This window comes from Pseudophryne corroboree, unplaced genomic scaffold (genome assembly GCF_028390025.1).
Source record: "Pseudophryne corroboree isolate aPseCor3 unplaced genomic scaffold, aPseCor3.hap2 scaffold_1527, whole genome shotgun sequence".
NCBI lineage: Eukaryota > Metazoa > Chordata > Amphibia > Anura > Myobatrachidae > Pseudophryne > Pseudophryne corroboree.
The window spans coordinates 99,607-121,463 of record NW_026968159.1 but is presented as its reverse complement, the minus strand read 5'-3'; the positions used below and the strand labels follow the sequence as shown (position 1 = coordinate 121,463).

General features: G+C 44.4%; 1 protein-coding gene across 1 annotated transcript; it reads left to right on the top strand.

The window, feature by feature from the left end:
• Positions 1-6,192: 6,192 nt before the first annotated feature.
• Positions 6,193-21,441, top strand: LOC135000234 (gastrula zinc finger protein XlCGF17.1-like; the record flags this gene model as incomplete). The annotated part of the gene is made up of 3 exons (XM_063951486.1): positions 6,193-6,271; positions 15,874-15,895; positions 18,856-21,441. Coding segments are annotated over 3 exons (942 nt in total), but the record flags the coding sequence as incomplete, so codon positions are not given.
• Positions 21,442-21,857: the final 416 nt, after the last annotated feature.

Here is a 21,857-nt window from a genome sequence, read left to right as displayed (position 1 = left end):
TTTTGGCTGCATCATTTGGATAGAGCGCCTCCATGGTATTCCCCATATTTGTCTCTGTTTGAGGAGGCCGGCTACCCCTCTCCAGGTGGCTGCTAATCCTAAAGTGTATTCCATCACAGACCTGCCTAGCGCCAACAAACCTTGTTTTTTCATGCTGTGTGCGCTGCCAACATCTGCACCCATGCAGCAAGTAGGGGAGGGCAGCATCTAGAAGCAGGCACAGAGAGCGGCACTTACTCCTCCAGGGGGCTTCCTCACTCATCCGCCTCAGGGGGCTCCCAGCAGCTTATCCTTCCTAGGCTGCAGAGGGTGTGGGTAGGAGGCAGGGGGCTGCGGGTCTAGCATGGCAGGAGCCTCTGGTATGGGAGGGCCGGGTTATAGCCTGCAAGCAGCTGACACTGTACCCCGCTCGTGGCTGCTGCTGCTGACCCCATCCGAGCACCATCTCATGTTACTCCATGCGGCTGCTCCCCTGCCTGTCTCCTGCCGCCTTTCCCCTGTCTGTCTCTGCCGCGTTTCCCCAGCCTGTCTCCTGCCGCTTTTCCCCAGCCTGTCTCCTGCCGCTTTTCCCCAGCCTGTCTCCTGCCACGTTTCCCCAGCCTGTCTCCTGCCGCCTTTCCCCAGCCTGTCTCCTGCCGCCTTTCCCCAGCCTGTCTCCTGCCGCCTTTCCCCAGCCTGTCTCCTGCCGCCTTTCCCCTGCCTGTCTCCTGCCGCCTTTCCCCTGCCTGTCTCCTGCCGCCTTTCCCCTGCCTGTCTCCTGCCGCCTTTCCGCTGCCTGTCTCCTGCCTGTCTCCTACCGCCTTTCCCCTGTCTGTCTCCTGCCGCCTTTCCCTGTCTGTCTCCTGCGGCTTTTCCCCTGTCTGTCTCCGGCTGCCTTTCACTGCCTGTCTCCGGCCGCCTTTCCCCTGCCTGTCTCTGGCTGCCTTTCCCTGTCTGTGTCCTGCCGCCTTTTCCCTGTCTGTCTCTGGCTGCCTTTCCCCTGCCTGTCTCCTGCCACCCCCTGCCTGTCTCCTGCCACCTTTTCTTGCCTTCCTGTCTCCTGCCACCACCCACCCTACAGCCTCATGCCAACTCCATGAATGAGGCCATGAAATTTCCTTTAGGAGATCATGTCCCTTCAGAACCAATTCTCACCCTTACACCACTTCATGGCTGCAGCCATACTCGTCTGACAACTCAGGACACATAGAGCACATGCTCCGTACGGGTCGTGCACATGAGCGGTGTACCGAACATCAGCTCATTGTGACTCCGCCCACAATAGCGCTACAATCTACATCAGGCCCACTATGCAGTACAGCCTTATGGGGCTGGGTCACAGGAACGTAGGAGACACTGATCAGGACTCTATGGGTGTGTGTGGGGGGAAATAGGAGACTTAATGGCCACTTTATTCCATATTTACTATGTTACATGTGCAATATGTTTTATGTATTCTATTTATTCCAGGAACTCCAGCTGTGAGGAACGGAGTCTTTATTACACATCACACGTTCTGTATTCTCTCTGATTCACCGAGGATGGACAAGGACAGGAGTCACAGGACTGAGAGGATAATAAAAATCACCCTGGAGATCATTTACCTGCTGACTGGGGAGGTGAGTGGATCTGGGAGCGTCACTGTGACATCACTTATCTATAGTAGTAATACAGGGACATGACTGGGGACGTGAGAGGTACTGGGAGTGTCACATTGACATCACTTATATCTATAGTAATAATACAGGGACATGACTGGGGAGGTGAGGGGATCTGGTAATGTCACATTGACATCACTTATATCTATAGTAATAATACAGGGACATGACTGGAGGTTAGTGAATCTGAGAGCGCCACTGTGACCTTATATCTATATTAATAATACGTATATGACTGGAGAGGTGAGGAGATCTGGGAGTGTCACACTGACATCACTAGTATCTATAGCAATACAGGGACATGACTGGGGAGGTGAGGGGATTTAGGAGAGGCACAGTGACGTCACATATATAGTAATAATACAGGGACATGACTGGGGAGGTGATGGGATCTTGGAGCATCACAGAGACATCACTTATATCTATAGTAATAATACAGGGACCTGACTTGGGAGGTGAGGGGATTTGGCAGCCTCACTGTGACATCACTTATATCTATAGTAATAATTCAGGTATATTACTGGGGAGGTGAGGGAATCTGGGAGCATCACAGTGACATCACATACAGCTATAGTAATAATACAGGAACATGACTGGGGAGGTTAGGGGATCTGGAAGTGTCACAGTGACATTACATATATCGCTAGTATTAATACAGGGACATGACTGGGGAGGTGAAAGGATCTGGGAGCGTCACAGTGACATCACTAATATCTATAGTCATAATAGAGGGACATGACATGGTAGGTGAGGGAATCTGGGAGGGTCACAGTGACCTAACTTATATCTATAGTAATAATACAGAGACGTGACTGGGGAGGTGATGGAATCTGGGAGCATCACTGTGACATATCTATAGTAATAATACAGAGACGTGACTGGGGAGGTGATGGAATCTGGGAGCGTCACAGTAACCTAACTTATATCTATAATAATACGGGGACATGACTGGGGAGGTGAGGTGATATGGAAGCGTCACTGTGATGTCACATATATCTATAGTAATAATTCAGGGACATGACTGGGGAGGTGAGGGTATCTGGGAGTGTCACAGTGACATCACATATCTATAGTAATAATACAGGGACATGACTGGGGAGGTGAGGGGTTCTGGGAGCACTACAGTGACTTCACTTATATCTATTATAATAATAATAATAATAATTATAATAATAATAATAATACAGGGACATGACCGGGGAGGTGAGGGGTTCTGGGAGCACTACAGTGACTTCACTTATATCTATTATAATAATAATAATAATAATAATAATACAGGGACATGACCGGGGAGGTGAGGGGTTCTGGGAGCATCACAGTGACTTCTCTTATATCTATAATAATAATAATAATAATAATGCAGGGACATGACTGGGGAGGTGAGAGGATCTGGGAGCATCACAGTGACTTCACTTGTATCTATAATAATAATAATACAGGGACATGACTGGGGAGGTGAGGGGATCTGGGAGTGTCACAGTGACAACACTTATATCTGTAGTAATAATACAGGGACATGACTGGGGAGTTGATGGAATCTAGGAATGTCACAATGATGTCACATATAGCTATAGAAATACACAGGGACATAACTGGTGAGTTGAGGTGATCTGGGAACGTCACAGTGACATCACTTATATCTATAAAAATAATACAGGGATATGACTGAGGAGATAAGGGGATCTGGGAGTGTCACAGTAACATCACATATCTATAGAAATAATACAGGGACCTGACTGGGGAGGTGATGGGATTTGGGAGCCTCACTGTGACATCACTTATATCTATAGCAATAATACAGGTATATTACTGGGGAGGTGAGGTAATCTGACAGCATCACAGTAACTACGCTTATATCCATAGTAATAATACAGGGACGTGACTGGGGAGATGAGGGAGTCTGGGACTGTCACAGGGACATCACATATCTATAGTAATAATACAGGGACCTGACTGGGGAGGTGAGGGGATCTGACAGCATCACAGTGACATCACATATATCTATAGTAATAATACAGGGACGTGACTGGGGAGGTGATGGAATCTGGGAGCGTCACAGTAACCTAACTTATATCTATAGTAATAATACAGAAACATGACTGGAGATGTGAGGGGATATAGAAGCGTCACTGGGATGTCACATATATCTATAGTGATGATACAGGGACATGACTGGGGAGGTGAGGGGATCTGTGAGCATCACTTTGACATAGCATATTTATAGTAATAACTCAGGGATGTGACGAGGTGAGGGGATCTGGCAGCATCACAGTGATGTCACTTTTATCTATAGTAATAATTCAGGGACATGACTGGGGAGGTGAGGGGTATCTGGGAGTCTCACAGTGACATCACTTATATCTAAAGTAATAATACAGGGACATGACTGGGGAGGTGATGGGATCTGGGAGCGTCACAGTGACATCACTAATATCTGTAGTCATAATAGAGTGACATGACTGGGGAGGTGAGGGAATCTGGGAGCGTCACAGTGACCTAACTTATATCTATAGTAATAATACAGGGACATTAATGGGGAGGTGAGGGAATATGGTAGCATAACTGTAACATCACTTATTTCTAGTAATAATACAGAGACATGACTGGGGAGGGTGAGGGGATCTGGGAGTGTCAGTGACATCACTTATATCTATTGTAATAATACGAGAACATGACTGGGGAGGTGAGGGGATCTGGGAGAGGCGCAATGATGTCACATATCTATAGTAATAATACAAGGACATGACTGGGGAGGTGAGGGGATCTGGGAGCATCACAATGACCTCACTTATATCTGTAGCAATAATACAGAGACATGACTGGGTGGGGGTGAGGGGATCTGGGAGCGTCACAGTGACATCACTTATATCAATAGTAATAATACAGGGACATGACTTGGGAGGTGAGGGGATCTGGGAGCGTCACAGTGACATCACATATCTATAGTAATAATACAGGGATATGACTGGGGCGTGAGGGAATCTGGGAGTGTCACAGTGACATCACTTATATCAATAGTAATAATACAGGGACATGACTTGGGAGGTGAGGGGATCTGGGAGCGTCACAGTGACATCACATATCTATAGAAATAATACAGGGACATGACTGGGGAGGTGAAGGGATTTTAGAGCTTCATAGTGACGTCACTCACATCTGTAAAAATAATACAGTGACATGACTGGGGAGGTGAGATGATTCAGAAGCGTCACTGTGAAGTCACTTATATCTATAGTAATAATAAAGTGACATGACTGGGGAGGTGAGGGGGGATCTGGAAGTGTATATATTGATATTTGATGTCTCCTCCATTACTCAGGATTACACAGTAGTGAAGAAGACATCCAATGAGTGTGAGATACTCAACAGCCATCCCCGTGTGTCAGGAGGAATGAGTAGAACCCAGAGCCCCATCCCAGTGCCTCCACCTCTCTCACTAATACATGAGAGACACAGTGACCAGAAGATCCTGGAACTCACCAACAAGATCATTCAGCTGCTGACTGGAGAGGTGACTGCTCTGAATGGGGCATTATACAGTAACACCAGGGGATGTGTCTGGGTGATGACTGGAGAGGTGACTGCTGGGAATGGGACATTATACAGTAACACCAGGAGACGTGTCTGGGTGATGACTGGAGAGATGATTGCTGGGAATGGGACATTATACAGTAACACCAGGGGACGTGTCTGGGTGATGACTGGAGAGGTGACTGCTGGGAATGGGACATTATACAGTAACACCAGGGGATGTCTCTTGTGATGACTGGAGAGGTGACTGCCGGGAATGGGACATTATACAGTAACACCGGGGTATGTGTCTGGGTGATGACTGGAGAGGTGACTACCGGGAATGGGACATTATACAGTAACACCGGGGTATGTGTCTCGGTGATGACTGGAGAGGTGAATGCTGGGAATGTGGCATTATAAAGTAACACCAGGAGACGTGTCTGGGTGATGACTGGAGAGGTGACTGCTGGGAATGGGACATTATACAGTAACACCAGGTGAGGTGTATGGGTGATGACTGGAGAGGTGACTGCTGGGAATGGGACATTATACAGTAACACCAGGGGATGTGTCTGGGCGATGACTGGAGAGTTGACTGCTGGGATGGGACATTATACAGTAACACCAGGGGATGTGTTTGGGTGATGACTGGAGAGGTGACTGCTGGGAATGGGACGTTATACAGTAACACCAGGAAATGTATCTGGGTGATGACTGAAGTGGTGACTGCTGGAAATAGGGCATTATACAGTAACACCAGGGGATGTGTCTGGGTGATGACTGGAGAGGTGGCTGCTGGGAATGGGGCATTATACAGTAACACCAGAGGAAGTGTCTGGGTGGTGACTGGAGAGATGACTGCTGGGAATGGGGCATTATACAGTAACACCAGGGGACGTGTCTGGGTGATGACTGGAGAGGTGACTGCTGGGAATGGGACATTATACAGTAACGCCAGTGGATATGTCTGGGTGATGACTGCATCACTCTGTGTCAGGTTCCTATACGGTGTCATGATGTCACTGTCTATGTCTCCATGCAGGAGGTCGAGTGTATAGAGGAACACAGGGGTCTGTACAAGGACGTGATGATGGAGAGTCACCGGCCCCTTATATCACTGGGTAAGAGGAGATTGTTATGTATTTTACAGGGGAGAGCAGGTATGGGGCCCCCCTATATACACTCATCATCTGATAATCACATATATACACTGTACTAAGTCACTATGTATCTCCTACAGATAGACCCAGTAACAGAGATATCTCAGAGAGATGTCCCCGTCCTCTGTATTCCCAGGACTGTACAGAGGAGTATCACAGGATCCCACAGGAGGATCAGGTAGGTGGGCTATAGGGTCTCCCCAATAAACCAAAGTGACTATCACTATATGTTGTGTAGAGGAGCTGTGTGTCATTATATTTGTCTTGTTTACATAGGGTGAAGCCAAATTAAATAATATTAAAATCAAAGATACAGAGGGAGTAGAAGAGACGTATGTGACTGATATAAAGGCAGAAGATATAGAGGGAGAAGAAGAGACGTATGTGACTGATATAAAGGCAGAAGATACAGAGGGAGAAGAAGAGACATATGTGACTGATATAAAGGCAGAAAGTATAGAGGGAGAAGAAGAGACGTATGTGACTGATATGAAGGCAGAAGATATAGATGGAGAAGAAGAGACGTATGTGACTGATATAAAGGCAGAAGATATAGAGGGAGAAGAAGAGACGTATGTGACTGATATAAAGGCAGAAGATATAGAGGGAGAAGAAGAGACGTATGTGACTGATATAAAGGCAGAAGATATAGAGGGAGAAGAAGAGACATATGTGACTGATATAAAGGCAGAAGATATAGAGGGAGAAGAAGAGACATATGTGACTGATATAAAGGCAGAAAGTATAGAGGGAGAAGAAGAGACGTATGTGACTGATATAAAGGCAGAAGATATAGAGGAAGAAGTAGAGATGTATGTGACTGATATAAAGGCAGAAGATATAGAGGAAGAAGAAGAGACGTATGTGACTGATATAAAGGCAGAAGATATAGAGGGAGAAGAAGTGACGTATGTGACTGATATAGAGACAGAAGATACAGAGGGAGAAGAAGAGACGTATGTGACTGATATAAAGGCAGAAGATATAGAGGGAGAAGAAGTGACGTATGTGACTGATATAAAGGCAGAAGATATAGAGGGAGAAGAAGAGACGTATGTGACTGATATAAAGGCAGAAGATCTAGAGGGAGAAGAAGAGACGTATGTGACTGATATAAAGGCAGAAGATATAGAGGGAGAAGAAGAGACGTATGTGACTGATATAAAGGCAGAAGATATAGAGGGAGAAGAAGAGACGTATGTGAGGGGTGATCAGCAGTGTAAGGAGGAGGAGATCCCTACAGATATCAGCACAGGTGAGTAATAAACACTTATTACAGAAAAGAGTCCCATATTCTCCTTCCTCAGTCACTACAGCAATCTCTTATCCTACACCCTCCTCTGTCAGTACAAACTAATGGGGAATTTGTTTTTTCCCAGTGTGGAGTCTGGAGCCTCTATTATACTCCTGCTCTCACCCTCACATCATGTCACTGTGTGTTACCAGCCCAGAGATCTGACCAGTCTCCTCCCCACACTCTCTGGTATATCTCGTACATCAGGAGCCATCAGCCTCTATTATACTCCTGTTCTCTCCCTCACATCATGTCACTGTGTTACCAGCCCAGATATCTGATCAGTCTCCTCCCCACACTCTATGGTGTATCTTATACATCAGGAGCCATCAGCCCCTATTATACTAATGCTCTCCCCCTCACATCATATCACTGTATGTTACCATCCCAGAGATCTGACCAGTCTCCTCCCCACACTCTCTGGTATATCTCGTACATCAGGAGCCATCAGCCTCTATTATACTCCTGTTCTCTCCCTCACATCATGTCACTGTGTTACCAGCCCAGATATCTGATCAGTCTCCACCCCACACTCTATGGTGTATCTTATACATCAGGAGCCATCAGCCCCTATTATACTCCTGCTCTCCCCCTCACATCATATCACTGTATGTTACCAGCCCAGAGATCTGACCAGTCTCCTCCCCACACTCTCTGGTGTAACTCATACATCAGGAGGCATCAGCCCCTATTATACTTCTGCTCTCCCTCTCACATCATGTCACTGTGTGTTACCAGCCCAGAGATCTGACCAGTCTCCTCCCCACACTCTCTGGTGTATCTCTTACATCAGGAGCCATCAGCCCCTATTATACTCCTGCTCTCCCCCTCGCATCATGTCACTGTGTGTTACCAGCCCAGAGATCTGACCAGTCTCCTCCCCACACTCTCTGGTGTATCTCATACATCAGGAGCCAGCAGCACATGTTAATCCCATGGTCTTGTTATCATGTCACTGAGGTCAGGTAAGATTTGTTTTCTGAAATTAACATGGTGTTGAGTCTCAGCGATAAGAAGGCAAGCTGAGAAATGAGCTCTCTGCCCTAGAACGCCAGTCTCCTTTTTCGAGTAGGCCGTGACATTGGTCTTCAGCACACGGATGAGTAATGCATAATAGGAGGTCACTGGATTCAGTGGAATATGCTTTAATTAAGAATTGGAACCTCTTAATAGTTCTTATTTTCTAAAGCAGAGTAATGTGAAGTCTATGTGACAGGATGGTCTTCATTCCTTAATATAGGTACTCCATTCCTAGTATGTCTGCAAGTAGAGACCTCATAGATAGAAAGTTCATCCTTCATGAGTAAACAGATTGATTATGGGGAGTGATATTCTGTACAGATGTCCTGGAGAAGGTATCCAGACAATCCCTGTTATACAGAGTGGAGATCATGTAGAGAGGGATAGACACCTTGATAGAAGAATGGTCTGGTTATGGCCCTTGGCTAGAGGATCGGTCCGGTTACGCCCCTTGGCTAGAGGATCGGTCTGGTTACGCCCCTTGGCTAGAGGATCGGTCCGGTTTTGCCCCTGGGCTAGAGGATCGTTCCGGTTTTGCCCCTGGCTAGAGGAACAGTCCGGTTTTGCCCCTGGCTAGAAGAACGGTCCGGTCAGGCCCCTGGGCAGCAGGTGATCACTAAAAAAGCCTAGTTATTCTCCCATTTATAGCGGATCTTTTTTCTGGAGAAAAATGAAATGATACTAAAATTCTCAGGTGAAAATGACTTTGTATTCTCATTATCTATAACGTAGGTTAGTAAGACAGTACAACAGGAGACTACATAGAAAGCCCTTTCGAATGTGTTCTTCTAGCACCACACAACTGCACAGTACGCAGACATTTGGCCGCTTTATCAAAAATCAGTGAGAAATGGATAAAGTATTGAATTCCATCAGTATTCAAAGGGAAAAGTCTTTATACAGGACTCCATCAATCCTAGATTAGAGTTAAAGTATATGCACGGTTGTCGACTGAATAAGTCTTCTCTACATCCTAAAGATCAGAAAGGCTGAGGCTTTTACTATAGAATATTCTTCTTCAAAAAAATACTCTTTCTCTAGCATCCATAAGAGATAATGGGGAAATAGTATGATGGGGTATAGATGGGGTCCAAAGGAGCCGGTGCACTTTACATTTCTTCAAGTGGGTGTGCTGGCTCCTCCCCTCTATGCCCCCTCATACAGGCAGTATAGGTAAAACAGTGCCCGAAGGAGAATGGACATACTTGATAGAAGGAACATAACAATGAGTGGTGAGATTCACACACCAGCACACCTTCAACATAAAATGACCGGCAATGGCTGGAAACAAAAACATATCAAAGCTATGGTTAATGTTTGAGATCATTTTCTATATGCGAGGTGCCTCCGCTCTTCTTCAGTATTGAGCCAGAGCAGCTTTTGTGGCTATAAATATATGTCCTATAATATATTTGTTTGATTGAGTTTTGATGTATCACGTTGAACATGAGAAAGGTGCAGACTATTTCATTGCCTCCTAGCCTCAAGCAAAGCTGAATAAATAACAGTATCTTTAGGACGTTTCTTATGGTTTAGCCTCTAATTCCACAACCACTTGAACCTCCTGATCAGTTTGTCTAATCCGTGCCACCGCATGTATAGCAGCATCTTTGATAAATACCTCAAGGGTACACCAATGGTTCTTAATGGAAGTATCTTCAGGAGCGTTCACCTCTAAGAGAAAGTGACTCTTGCAAAATTCTGGTGCCTTCAGCATCCAATAATATGTAATCCTACAATCTCTAAATGAGGAGTGGCTGGAAAAGGCGATCAGAACCATATCAGGGGGGGGTGTGATCAGACCATGTGTTTATCAGTAGTGGAGGATTTATCATGATGAGGACAGGAGCAAGAGTACAATCTCCAATAAGGAGAAGTGCAATTTCTTGTAGCTTTTGAAAAAAATATTTAAGAAATTGGGGCTGTCTTGCATTAGGGGCATAGAGAGAAGTGAGGGGGACATATTTATAATGAATTTCCCAACTAGAATCCAATATCTACCATTGCAATCCACCCACTTGCTTTCCAGGTGAAAGGGGCAGGATCTATTAGAAAGGATGGCCACACCACAGGAGATAGAGCATGCTGGGTAGTTATTGGTAAACTGAGGGGGAGAGTGCAATGGAACATGTGATTCCTGAATGGCTACCACCGCCGTCTTCTGGTCAGTGAAATATTTTATTGCAAGGCGTCTCTTACGGGGAGAATTAAGACCTTTTACATTAAGACTTAAATACTTCACCGTGATAGAGAGAGATCAGATCATGGTATGAAACATCTAGGATCATCTGTGTAAAGTCCAATAGAGTCTGTATGGCGTGTGCATACTTCAAACTATCAAATCGCAGAAAAAATTAAATAGGGAACAAAAATGGGAGACAAATAGAAATAGCGTCCATAATGGAGCTAGAGATTCCGTCACTAGGGAACCGTGACAGAAAGGTAGAAAAAGGTGGCAGTCGGGCCTAAAAGGGAAATCCACCAACTACTCCAAGTAGCCATACGAGAGTGCAAAATCTAGTCATCATAGTAACAATTATACAAAGAAATATCAAATCTCAATGTAACCAAAGGAGGTAAAGACCAAGAAGTTCTACCAACACAGTTATAAGGGCAAAAGGATGTTAAAGACAAATCAGTCATGCTTTGCCTGAACACCCAAACATTCTAGAAAGGTATTATGAAACGTAACATTGGAAAGAATATCAGACCATATACCATATAGCAATTTAATAGGACAGGAAATAAAGATTAAAAAGATAAGTTTTATACCCATAACAAGAGCAAATAAATCTGGGCCAAAAATAGATCCATGCCCAGTAACTTGGTCCCAGTTGGCACATGTTACAGTAGGAAACAAACTCTGAGTGTCTGTAACAGTCTTACTCCTTTAGCATATTACTTTGAGATGGAAGACAACTCCTCCGGGATTGGTTTAAGTAAAGTGTCATGAAGGACTGTCAACAGAAATATCCCACTCAGAATAGCAGGGCTATCCTCGGGTGATGGTATCACTGTGAAGGTGCCGTTTCGCATTACAATAAGCTTAGTAGGAAATCGCCATTTGTATTGCACATTTCCTTTGGTGGAATAGATGCCTTTTGGCCAGCGTCACAGGAGAAGTATCTGGAACTATCTGCAGATTATCCAGGCACTCAGCTGTGGATGAGGAAGACAAAGCAGCTTGTAGAATGCATTCTTTAATCTGAAAAAAGTGGACCCTGAGCAGAGTGTCCCTCGGTACTTGGAAAGGGGCCTGTTTGGACTTTGGGAGTCTATGGATCCTATCAATAAGAAGGTCAGCGGCAGAAGCCTTCTGTGGAAGTTTCTGAAAAGAGAACCGTGGCATAATCATAAAGCTCAGCATTTGTAGCAGAATCCGGAACGCCCATTATTCTGATATTATTTCTCCGAGACCTGTCTTCTAAATCAATGACTTTATCATGAATAGAGACCAGGGGGTATATTTACTAAGATCCCGATTTTGACCGAGATGCCGTTTTTTCTTCAAAGTGTCATCTCGGTAATTTACTAAACTCAAATCACGGCAGTGATGTGGGCATTCGTATTTTTTTAGAAGTTCAAGTTTAAAAATACGAATGAATACACCATCGGTCAAAACGCGGCTGTTTAGATATGAATCTCGGTAATTTACTAACCATTCGTATTTTGAATGTCTACCGTGAAAATGCATTTGCGGCCGTGAAAAAATACAAATCGTAAAAAAGTCCTAAAAAAAACAGACCTGCTTTTGAGAAGCGTGTTTACATGTGTAGTCAATTATCCATTAGTCACACCTTAATGTTTGGCCCTATAAAAGGGTCCCAGGCACATTTTGAATTTCTCTCACTCTGAAATGGCGGCTGTTGTGTGTGCTACTGATTTTCTGGTTGCTTGAGAGTGCTCCATGACTCTTCAATAAATCAGGGCCAGGTAAGTGAACATGGTCAGCAGGTTGAACAGGTGCCGCGGAGGCTGCGCCAGCCACGTTTTTTTAGGGGTCGTTTAAACTTAAACGCATTGTCTGATGATAGGGTCATACAGATGTTTTGCCTAAATAGAAACAACATTTTCCGTCTGTATGACCTTGTCAAACTGGGACTAGACCCTGAGACAGCACGCTCACGCTCTGTCTCAGGCCTGCACAAACTCCTGGCTGTGTTGCACTTTATGGCTACTGGGAGCTTCCAGGCTGTGACAGGCGACGTCATTGGTATCTCCCAGCCCACCTTTTCAAAATATTTGAATCAGGTGAGTTGAAAAATACATACCCGTCTAAGTGTTGCTTCTGTAAGGTCTTAGAACACAGTATTGTATTGAATACATAACATGACACTCACCTTAGATTTATTAATGTCCACTCAGGTTTTGGATGTCTTGGATCCACATATAAATGCCTCTATCTGCCTCCCTACCCAGGAGTCGCAGTGGCGTGCTGTCAGGGTAGCTTTCTATGAGCTTGCTCGCATGCCCAATGTGCTGGGGGCCATAGATTGCACACACGTTGAGCTGAGACCACCTAGGGGCCGACAATATATATATATATATATATATATATATATATATACCAATCGACATCTGGCCCAATCCACTAATGTCCAGGTGGTTTGTGATGCAAATCTTAAAATTATGAGTGTGGTTGCAGGTTACCCTGGCGGCTGCCATGACTCCTTCATCCTCAGTCAGTCATCTCTCTTCGATAAATTTGAGGACGGACAAATGCCTGATGGCTGGCTGCTGGGTATGTTCCAAGTGTGTTGTGTGTATGTGTATTAACTACAAACACCATTTTTGTTTAGGGTAATTATTCTTCATACACATGTACTAATGTTGCCTATATCTGTATTTCAGGTGATGGTGGTTATGGCTGCTACTCTTGGCTACTTACTCCATTGTCCCAACCTGATTCTCCTGCTGAACACAGTTACAATCATGCACATAAGTCTACGCGGAATGTGATAGAAAGATGTTTTGGGGTGCTGAAATCTAGGTTTCGGTGTCTGGATAAATCTGCTGGGCTTTTGTTGTATAGTCCCTCAAAGGTGACTAAGATTGTGTTCTGCTGCTGTTTTCTCCATAATCTGTGCTTGAAACAACATCTGCCACATGATGATGAAGAAAACAGTCAGCAAGCAGAGGAGTTAGAAACATCTGGTGACAGTGTGAGTACAGATGTAGGGAGGCAGGTAAGGCAAGAAGTGATTCAGCGGTATTTTACCGGTAAGTATTATTTTTATGTAATTCACCTTGACTAACCACTTTGCTTAAATGTTTTGTAAGTGTGAATGTGTGTTTTGTTTGTTAGTGTTTGTTCTTTATACTGGTCTATACATTTTTGTTTATGTTTTTTAAAAATACATTGACACTCATTACCCCATTAAACCATACACACATAGCGTGTTTTACAATGTTTGACACGGACACAGGAAATTTTGTGAAGACAATAGTAAAATTTTTATTGTGTTACACAAATGTCATGTCTCAATCATTTTTTTCTTTTGTGTGCTGGGTGCCGAGGTTTGAGCAGGGTCGCTGGGCCGTGTTCTGGATGATCGTCGAACAGGGGAGGTAACTGGGGTTTGGCTAGGGGTAGTGGTTCCGGAGCTGGAGCTCACTTGTTGTGCTGCCATCAGAGTGATGCTTTGGCTCAAGTTATGTATACTGGCATTCAGCTGATTATTACTGGCAGTGTGGCTGGCCACAATCCTAGACAAAGTCTCATTCACCACCTGATTGTGCTGTATGACTTGGATTAGGGCTTGTTGCTGCCGCTGTTGCTCATCGAAGATGCGCGTCAAATTTGCCAGCATTTGTGTGTTGTCCGCCCTGATTTGCTCCATTGATGTAGCAATTCTGCCTACCTGAACAATCAGTCTGCTCGAGTTCCGACTAATGCGCGGAAGATGATGGGGCAGACTGGCAAGGTGTTGTGTGTGTGTGTTCAGGCAGGCAGTGTTTTGTGTCTGTTGTGTTGCCCAACTGGTCCAAAAGTCTGTGGACATTTGTTGCTGGGGTGGAGTTGGGATCAATTGTGGACTTACGGAGGCTTGGGGTATATCCTGCGGCTGGGTTGGCTGGGTTGGAACAACGGGCGTAAGGTGCAGTGTATAGGTTGCCTGTTGGTCTGGTTGCTGCTGGTCATCGTCGCCCATGAAGGTTGGTTCTGTATGGGGTGGCCAACAGGCACTGTTTAGTTATAATTAAATATCTTTGCTTGCCCTAAACATTCCATACTTAATAATACTCATGACAATTTGATATTTGAGGTGTGTTTATAAAAACTAGGAATCTTTCCTTTACAAACACATATGTGCCATCACAGGCGTGCGCAGAGACTGACTGGCGGGTTCTGCACCGAACTTCCCCCCCTCCACAGCTTTATAGTGTTCTCTCACCTCCCCTGTCCAGGATATAGACTGCTCACCTGGATGGTCCAGAGGAGCGGATCAGGTAAGCAGTCCACATCCAGGACAGGGGAGGTGTGTGAACACTATAATGCTGTGAAGGGGGGGGTTGGTTAAGTCCGGTGAGAAACCCGCTATTCATTTTCTGTGCACGTGTGTGGGATCAATTTAGTAAGATGGGTGTTCAATTTAAAATGTGATGTTAGCCATAGCAACCAATAAGACTTTAATTCACTTTTATTTTGCACCTTCAATAAGTTAATACCTGGAATCTGATTGGTTGCTACGGGAAACATGTCATCTCAAATAGAACTCACATCATAGTAAATGTACTGTGTCTAAATGTTTGAATGTGTTTATTTTAAGTTTTTACTCACCAGACAGCTGAGGTGATTGTGGCTCATCACTTTGGGGACTAGCCAAAATTGCCTGTGGTGGCTGGGGCAAGACTGCGGAGATGCGCCGCCTGGGTGGTGAAGATGGAGGCGCAGATTCAGACTCCACACGCCGCGTCTTACTTGGCCTCCTCTGTAAATTCTCAGAGCCCTGTGATGGGCGCCTTAGAGGAGGGCGGCTTGCAGAAGAAGAACCTATGTGAAAATATAAACATTAATATATTGTGCTTCTATGTGTTTGCAGAATATGTGACTACAGTGATTTCTTACCTGCATTCCCTGCATCCTCATCAGTTGGCTGTGGCCTGTCTGTGGCGCTGGGCTGGCGTACTGTTGAAAAATGTAACAAAACATTATGACCATACTTTGAATACTCATTGTTATCTGAAAAACCTTTTTGTGATGTAAACATCTTGTACCTAATGTTAAGTAAACTATTTTCTGTTTAAGATATTCTGGATTACTTAATTGGGTGAGTATACTTAAATGAAGATGGTGTTGCACTAAATAATCCTGAAACATTGGTTAATTGTGCACAATATATTGCAGATTTTTTTACTATTAAACTTGACACAAACAACATAAAATACATATAATATATGCTAAAAATAACTAACACACAAAAAAAAAATTTCAAATGCAATTAGAAAAAACAGTTATGGACAAGCAATATCTCTGATTACGTATTCTAACTACATATACCAGCATGCACTGCAACAGATTTAACATTCACTAATATAAAAACTCAGCCAATGCATGATGGGACTTGTAGTTTGGAAACACATTTACAGCTACAGGGTGCACAGGCCTGCACGACATTACCAACACAATGTTTGCATATTTAAAAACACAGTAACAATTAGCAGCATTAACATTAAAAAAAACAATTTTTTTTTAAACAACTCACCATCCTGCCTTGGACGGTCTGAATCCCGGACATGAGTCGCAGACACCACTTCTGCAGGAATAAGTGACTGCACAGGCTCCTCCCAATCACGATAGGTTGCCCGGAAAGGGTGTCCACCCCCGGTTTGGCGGGCTGATTTTGCCTCCTTGGCCATCTTGGCCTTGACACGGCGCTTTATGTCATAAAATCTTTTTCTACACGTGTCCTCAGTCCGCCTCACCACACCCTCACTATTCACTGCCGCTATCACTTTTCCCCACAGGACAGACTTCCTACGTGAGAACACCTTGGCAGCATCCAGCCCAAACAATTGGCGATGATGCCTCATCAGCTCCCGCACCAAAGCCATGTTTTCAGCATAGCTGAACTTCACATTGCGCCCAGTCTTGGTAGTGGTGCGTGGCTGCGAAGCCACAGCACCATCACTATCACTGAAGTACGCAGCAACAGGCACCCCCTCCTCCTCCTCACTAACCTCCTCCCTCTCACTAACCCCCTCCACCTCACTCACCTCCTCCCTCTCACTCACCTCCTCCACCTCACTCACCTCCTCCCTCTCACTAACCTCCTCCACCACACTGACCTCTGACTCAGACATAATCAGGACAAACTACACAAAACACAGAGAAAATAAAACAGAAAACACACTCCTCCACTACCACTACACACCACACAGCCAACACACACACACTCACTCACAAACAATGACAATAGACTAGAAAAAAAAATAAGGACAAAAAAGTAGACAAACTTTGAATAAACTACACAACAAGTATGACAAGACTACTTACACACACAGTACAGCACTCAACAATCGCAAAACTCCGCTCCAAATCCACCAAAAACTCCACCAAACTCACCAACTCCTAAAACGCCTTCCTCTCTCCACTCCACTAGCTAAACCCACGAGGTGCGGACGGTTTGGGGCGTTTTTATAGTAATGTGCACAGACACTCCTCCATCACGAATACAACCAATCACGGACGAGTGACAAAAACGAAACTTAGGGAAAAAACGCGGCCGTAAACGAAAAAACACTGCCGTAACAGACATGTGGCGCAGTCGCAACAAAACACTAATAACACGGCCGCAAAACCACAAAATCGGACGCATTATACACCAAAAAAACACGAATGACATCGACATCGGACAACACTAAAAATACAAATACGACAGCTTAGTAAATTAGTCGTAATCAATTCAAAAAGTTGCAAAATTACACTTTCGATGTCATTCGTGTTGATTCTCACTCAAAATCGGGAAGAATACGAATCTTAGTAAATATACCCCCAGGTCTTCCTGAAGGGTGTCATGTGCTGAAATCAGATCTTTGTGAGATGCAACAATCTCTTTCATCTTAGTATGTACGAGTGCCAATCTCACTGATATCAGACCTCAAAGCTTGAATATTAGAGCTAATTTCTGAGGTTATTTCAGTCCTTAAATGCAGATAACATAGAATGTATGGAGCATAGAGTAGCAGGATTATCTAGAGCAGGCATGTCCAAACTGCGGCCCTCCAGCTGTTGTGAAACTACATATCCCAGCATGCCTTGACACAGTTCTGCTGTCAGAGAATGCTAAAGCTGTGTCAGGGCATGCTGGGATGTGTAGTAACATCCACACAGGCTGGACATCGACACACCGCAAAACCCGCACAGGACCAGACTCAGGAGTACTTAGCAATATGAAATAGAACGCTCGCGGTTACTACACCCACGCAGCCGCAACTGGGGCCAAGACCTCCGGAGGCCCGCACACTAGCGTGCTGGTAAGGGAGACGTAGCAGAGCGCCGATTCCTGACAAGGGTATTATATGGTGTATTGTATGTATAATATCCTTGTTCCACACACCTAATCTACTGTAGCAGTATACCTTATATAAGGGTGAGTAACCCATGTACAGGCTTACCAGCGTATGAGCACACACATAAAGGAATACTACCTTACCAATGCTTCCAGGAGTAACGTTAGGAGACATTTCTCTGATCCATCAGCTCATATGACTGATGTTATTATTCAGCTAGAATCTCCAATTCATACGATATGTTCCCCATCCATTGTTTTACATTGATGCTGACACAGGACTTGGTGAGTGACTACATCTCCATTTATACTTCATGGTTAGTTACCAGTACAAGAGAGAGAGATATCTAAGTCTTATTATAATATTACATTTGTTATTGTGAGTGTTCTCAGGAGGGTGGACACAATGATAGTCTGAGACACAATATTATACAGCCTTCATTAAAAGTTATGTTTTATTATACACACACATTTATAATTAAGTGTCCGAGAGAGTCATCTTCTATTGTTTACAAGATTAATATTGTTACAGAAAATGTCACATTTCCATAATGTATTTTATTTCCAGCAGATGGACACACAAGCAGGAATATCTCAGAAGGACATCTAATGTTATCCCCGGATTGTGAAATAAGAGATAATGACAGTAGACAGGATTCTCCAGGAGATAACCCCATTACCCTAATTATACATCCAGCTCTATCAGCTGATCCCCCTGATCCTGGGAAATGTTCTCCTGATCACTCTGATATTGGTGCATCTGTTACAGCTCTGAGAGTAGATACAGTGTTTCCATGTTCTATAGATGCCAAATGTTTTACACAGAACACAAAGCCTATTAACCCACACACAGGTAAGGCAGGGGAGAGGCCATTTCCATGTTCTGAGTGTGGGAAATATTTTGCACAGAAATCACAACTTGCTACACATCAGCGAAGTCACAGAGGTGAGAGGCCATTTCCATGTTCTGAGTGTGGGAAATGTTTTGCACATAAAGCACATCTTGTTAGACATCAGAGAAGTCACACAGGTGAGAAGCCATTTTCTTGCTCTGAGTGCGGGAAATGTTTTATCCGGAAATCACATCTTGTTACACATCAGCGAAGTCACACAGGTGAGAAGCCATTTCCATGTTCTGAGTGTGGGAAATGTTTTACACAGAAATCACATCTTGTTGCACATCAGCAAACTCACACAGCTGAGAATCCATTTCTTTGCTCTGAGTGCGGAAAATGTTTTACCTGGAAATCACAACTTGTTACACATCAGCGAAGTCACACAGGTGAGAAGCCATTTCCATGTTCTGAGTGTGGAAAATGTTTTGCACACAAGTCAGCTCTTGTTAGACATAATAGAGGTCACACAGGTGAGAAGCCATTTTCTTGCTCTAAGTGCGGAAAATGTTTTACCCGGAAATCACAACTTGTTAGACATCAGCGAAGTCATACAGGTGAGATGCCATTTCCATGTTCTGAGTGTGGGAAATATTTTGCACACAAATCAGATCTTGTTATACATCACAGAAGTCACACAGGTGAGAAGCCATTTTTTTTGCTATGAGTGTGGGAAATATTTTGCACAGAAATCACAACTTGTTACACATCAGCGAAGTCAGATAGGTGAGAAGTCATTTCCATGTTCTGAGAAATAAATCGGCTCTTGTTGGACGCAGTAGACATCATTCAGGTGAGGAACCATTTTAATCTTCTGGAGGATACTACTTGTCATGTGATGTTCTTCAAGGTTCTTATCCTATTTCCTGTGGTTTTGCTATATACATGCTACTGCAGGGTGAAATAATCAGCTGTCATGCCCTCATCTACCACTGCTATGCAGATGATCTGTCTGAGAACCCAGTACCAGTCCTAAATAATTGTCTAGCTGAGCTCCAGGTATGGGTGATGCCAGTTGGCTGTGACTCAGTCCTGGTGAAACAGGTCTATCATAAGATAGAAGCTCACCAACAAAGGGCAGGGCTACAGCTCAGCTTTACCTACCAACCAGACTTACACTTGGGGGTTCAGGGTTACATAATGCTAATCATGGGCGGACTCTTTGTGTCCTGGATGGTGGAGTGACAGTTAGACATCACGTATCAGCCACAATCAGATCCTCATCTGAGGAACATAGCCAGACTCCAGCACTTTATTCCCTCAGAATATCTACCTACAGTCATACATGTACTTGTATCATCACGCATAGACTATTGCAATGTCCTCTACTTGGGTCTCCCAGCAAAAGAATTGCACCGGTTGTAGCTTGTACAGAATGCAGCAGCCAGGCTGTTACCTAACCAGCCCGTTCCTGCCACATAACACCCATTCTCTGCTCCCTTCACTGGCTGCCTGTAAGATGGTGCCTATTGCATAATCTTACTGACTCTCCCAGCCCTAAATGACCAGGGTCCATGGTACCAGAAGCAGCTTCTGCCTCCTTACTGCCCTGTTACTTCTGTCTACAGATGAAGGGCTGTTACCAGCATTACCAAGAATCCCCAAGCAGTTCTGAGATGTCAGAGGGAGACAGGGTGGTGGTAGTAGTGCTGTAATGGGGGCTGCCGGAGGCACTGTCTCTGGGTAATATTATCCTCAAGCAGTGCTGAGGTAGAAGTGGGGGGACACAGGGTGGCGAGCAGTAAGGGAGATGGTAGCAGTAGTGGGGGGAGACATGGCGATTGGCAGTAGTGGGGGAAAGAGGTTTTGGGGAGATAAGGCTGGTGGCGGTAGTGGGAGTCAGGGCGGAAGGCCGCACTGCAGTACCAGGGGCTACTGGAGGCAGTAAAGAGGTGTATGGGTCCCGCACAGAATCAGTTGATAATTAGACTTGATGATGATTATGCTTCCTTATTTCTAATGAATCCCTTGTATGTGTTACTGTTATTTGCTGTGTCAGCCTTTATGTGTGTTCTGTGTATTAATCCTGAAAGTAGTGCTGCTACCGATCTCATATCATTTGAATTGACCTGCAAAAATTGAGGAAAAGATGAGATATGAGGTGCACTTTGGAAGCTTATAGGGGGTTAAATATTAACGCAGATGTGACATCACGCAGCCCCCCGAAAAATGGTCCTGGCCCGCCCACGTTTACCCCTCAGGTATGTGGCCACAATGTATGTCCGCACGGCCGCTGCGCATGTGCATTTTGCTAACACCAGCAAACTGCTGTGGGCCGCTATTGCGGCTGTGTCTGAATGATATGTATCTGTTTTACTTACCTGCAATACTAACACGTAACTTGAATTGTTTCTGTGCTTTAAAGGATATTTTGTCCATGTTGTGTAGAGTAATGTACCTTTTAAGTTGAAAATATAGATAGCCAAAAATCTATGTATTAAAGATATGAAATAAAGTCATTTAAAAAAAGATTTCCGTTGAGTCTTTTTATGTGTCTGTGTATTATCTTAAATAAGCTGAAGGCTGCATAAGCCTGAGGCAATATAAGAGCTCAACTTTTTGTGATTGGTTGTTTAATGACTAAGCAGTTGCTAGGCAGATCAGTTTTTTCCTGTGGTTTTCCCTATTGGATTAGAAGGTTGTCCATCAAGCTTAATAGGTTGGGCTTAGGATATTATATAGGGGAGAGCATTTGCCTCAGACTTCCTCTTGCCATTCATTGTATGGCCCAGGAAGGATAAGTATATTAGCACAGTACTTTAGTTTTTGTTGTTTCCCTTTCCATATTTGTTTATTTCCCTTTGTTGTTCTGCACAACCCCTCCCCCC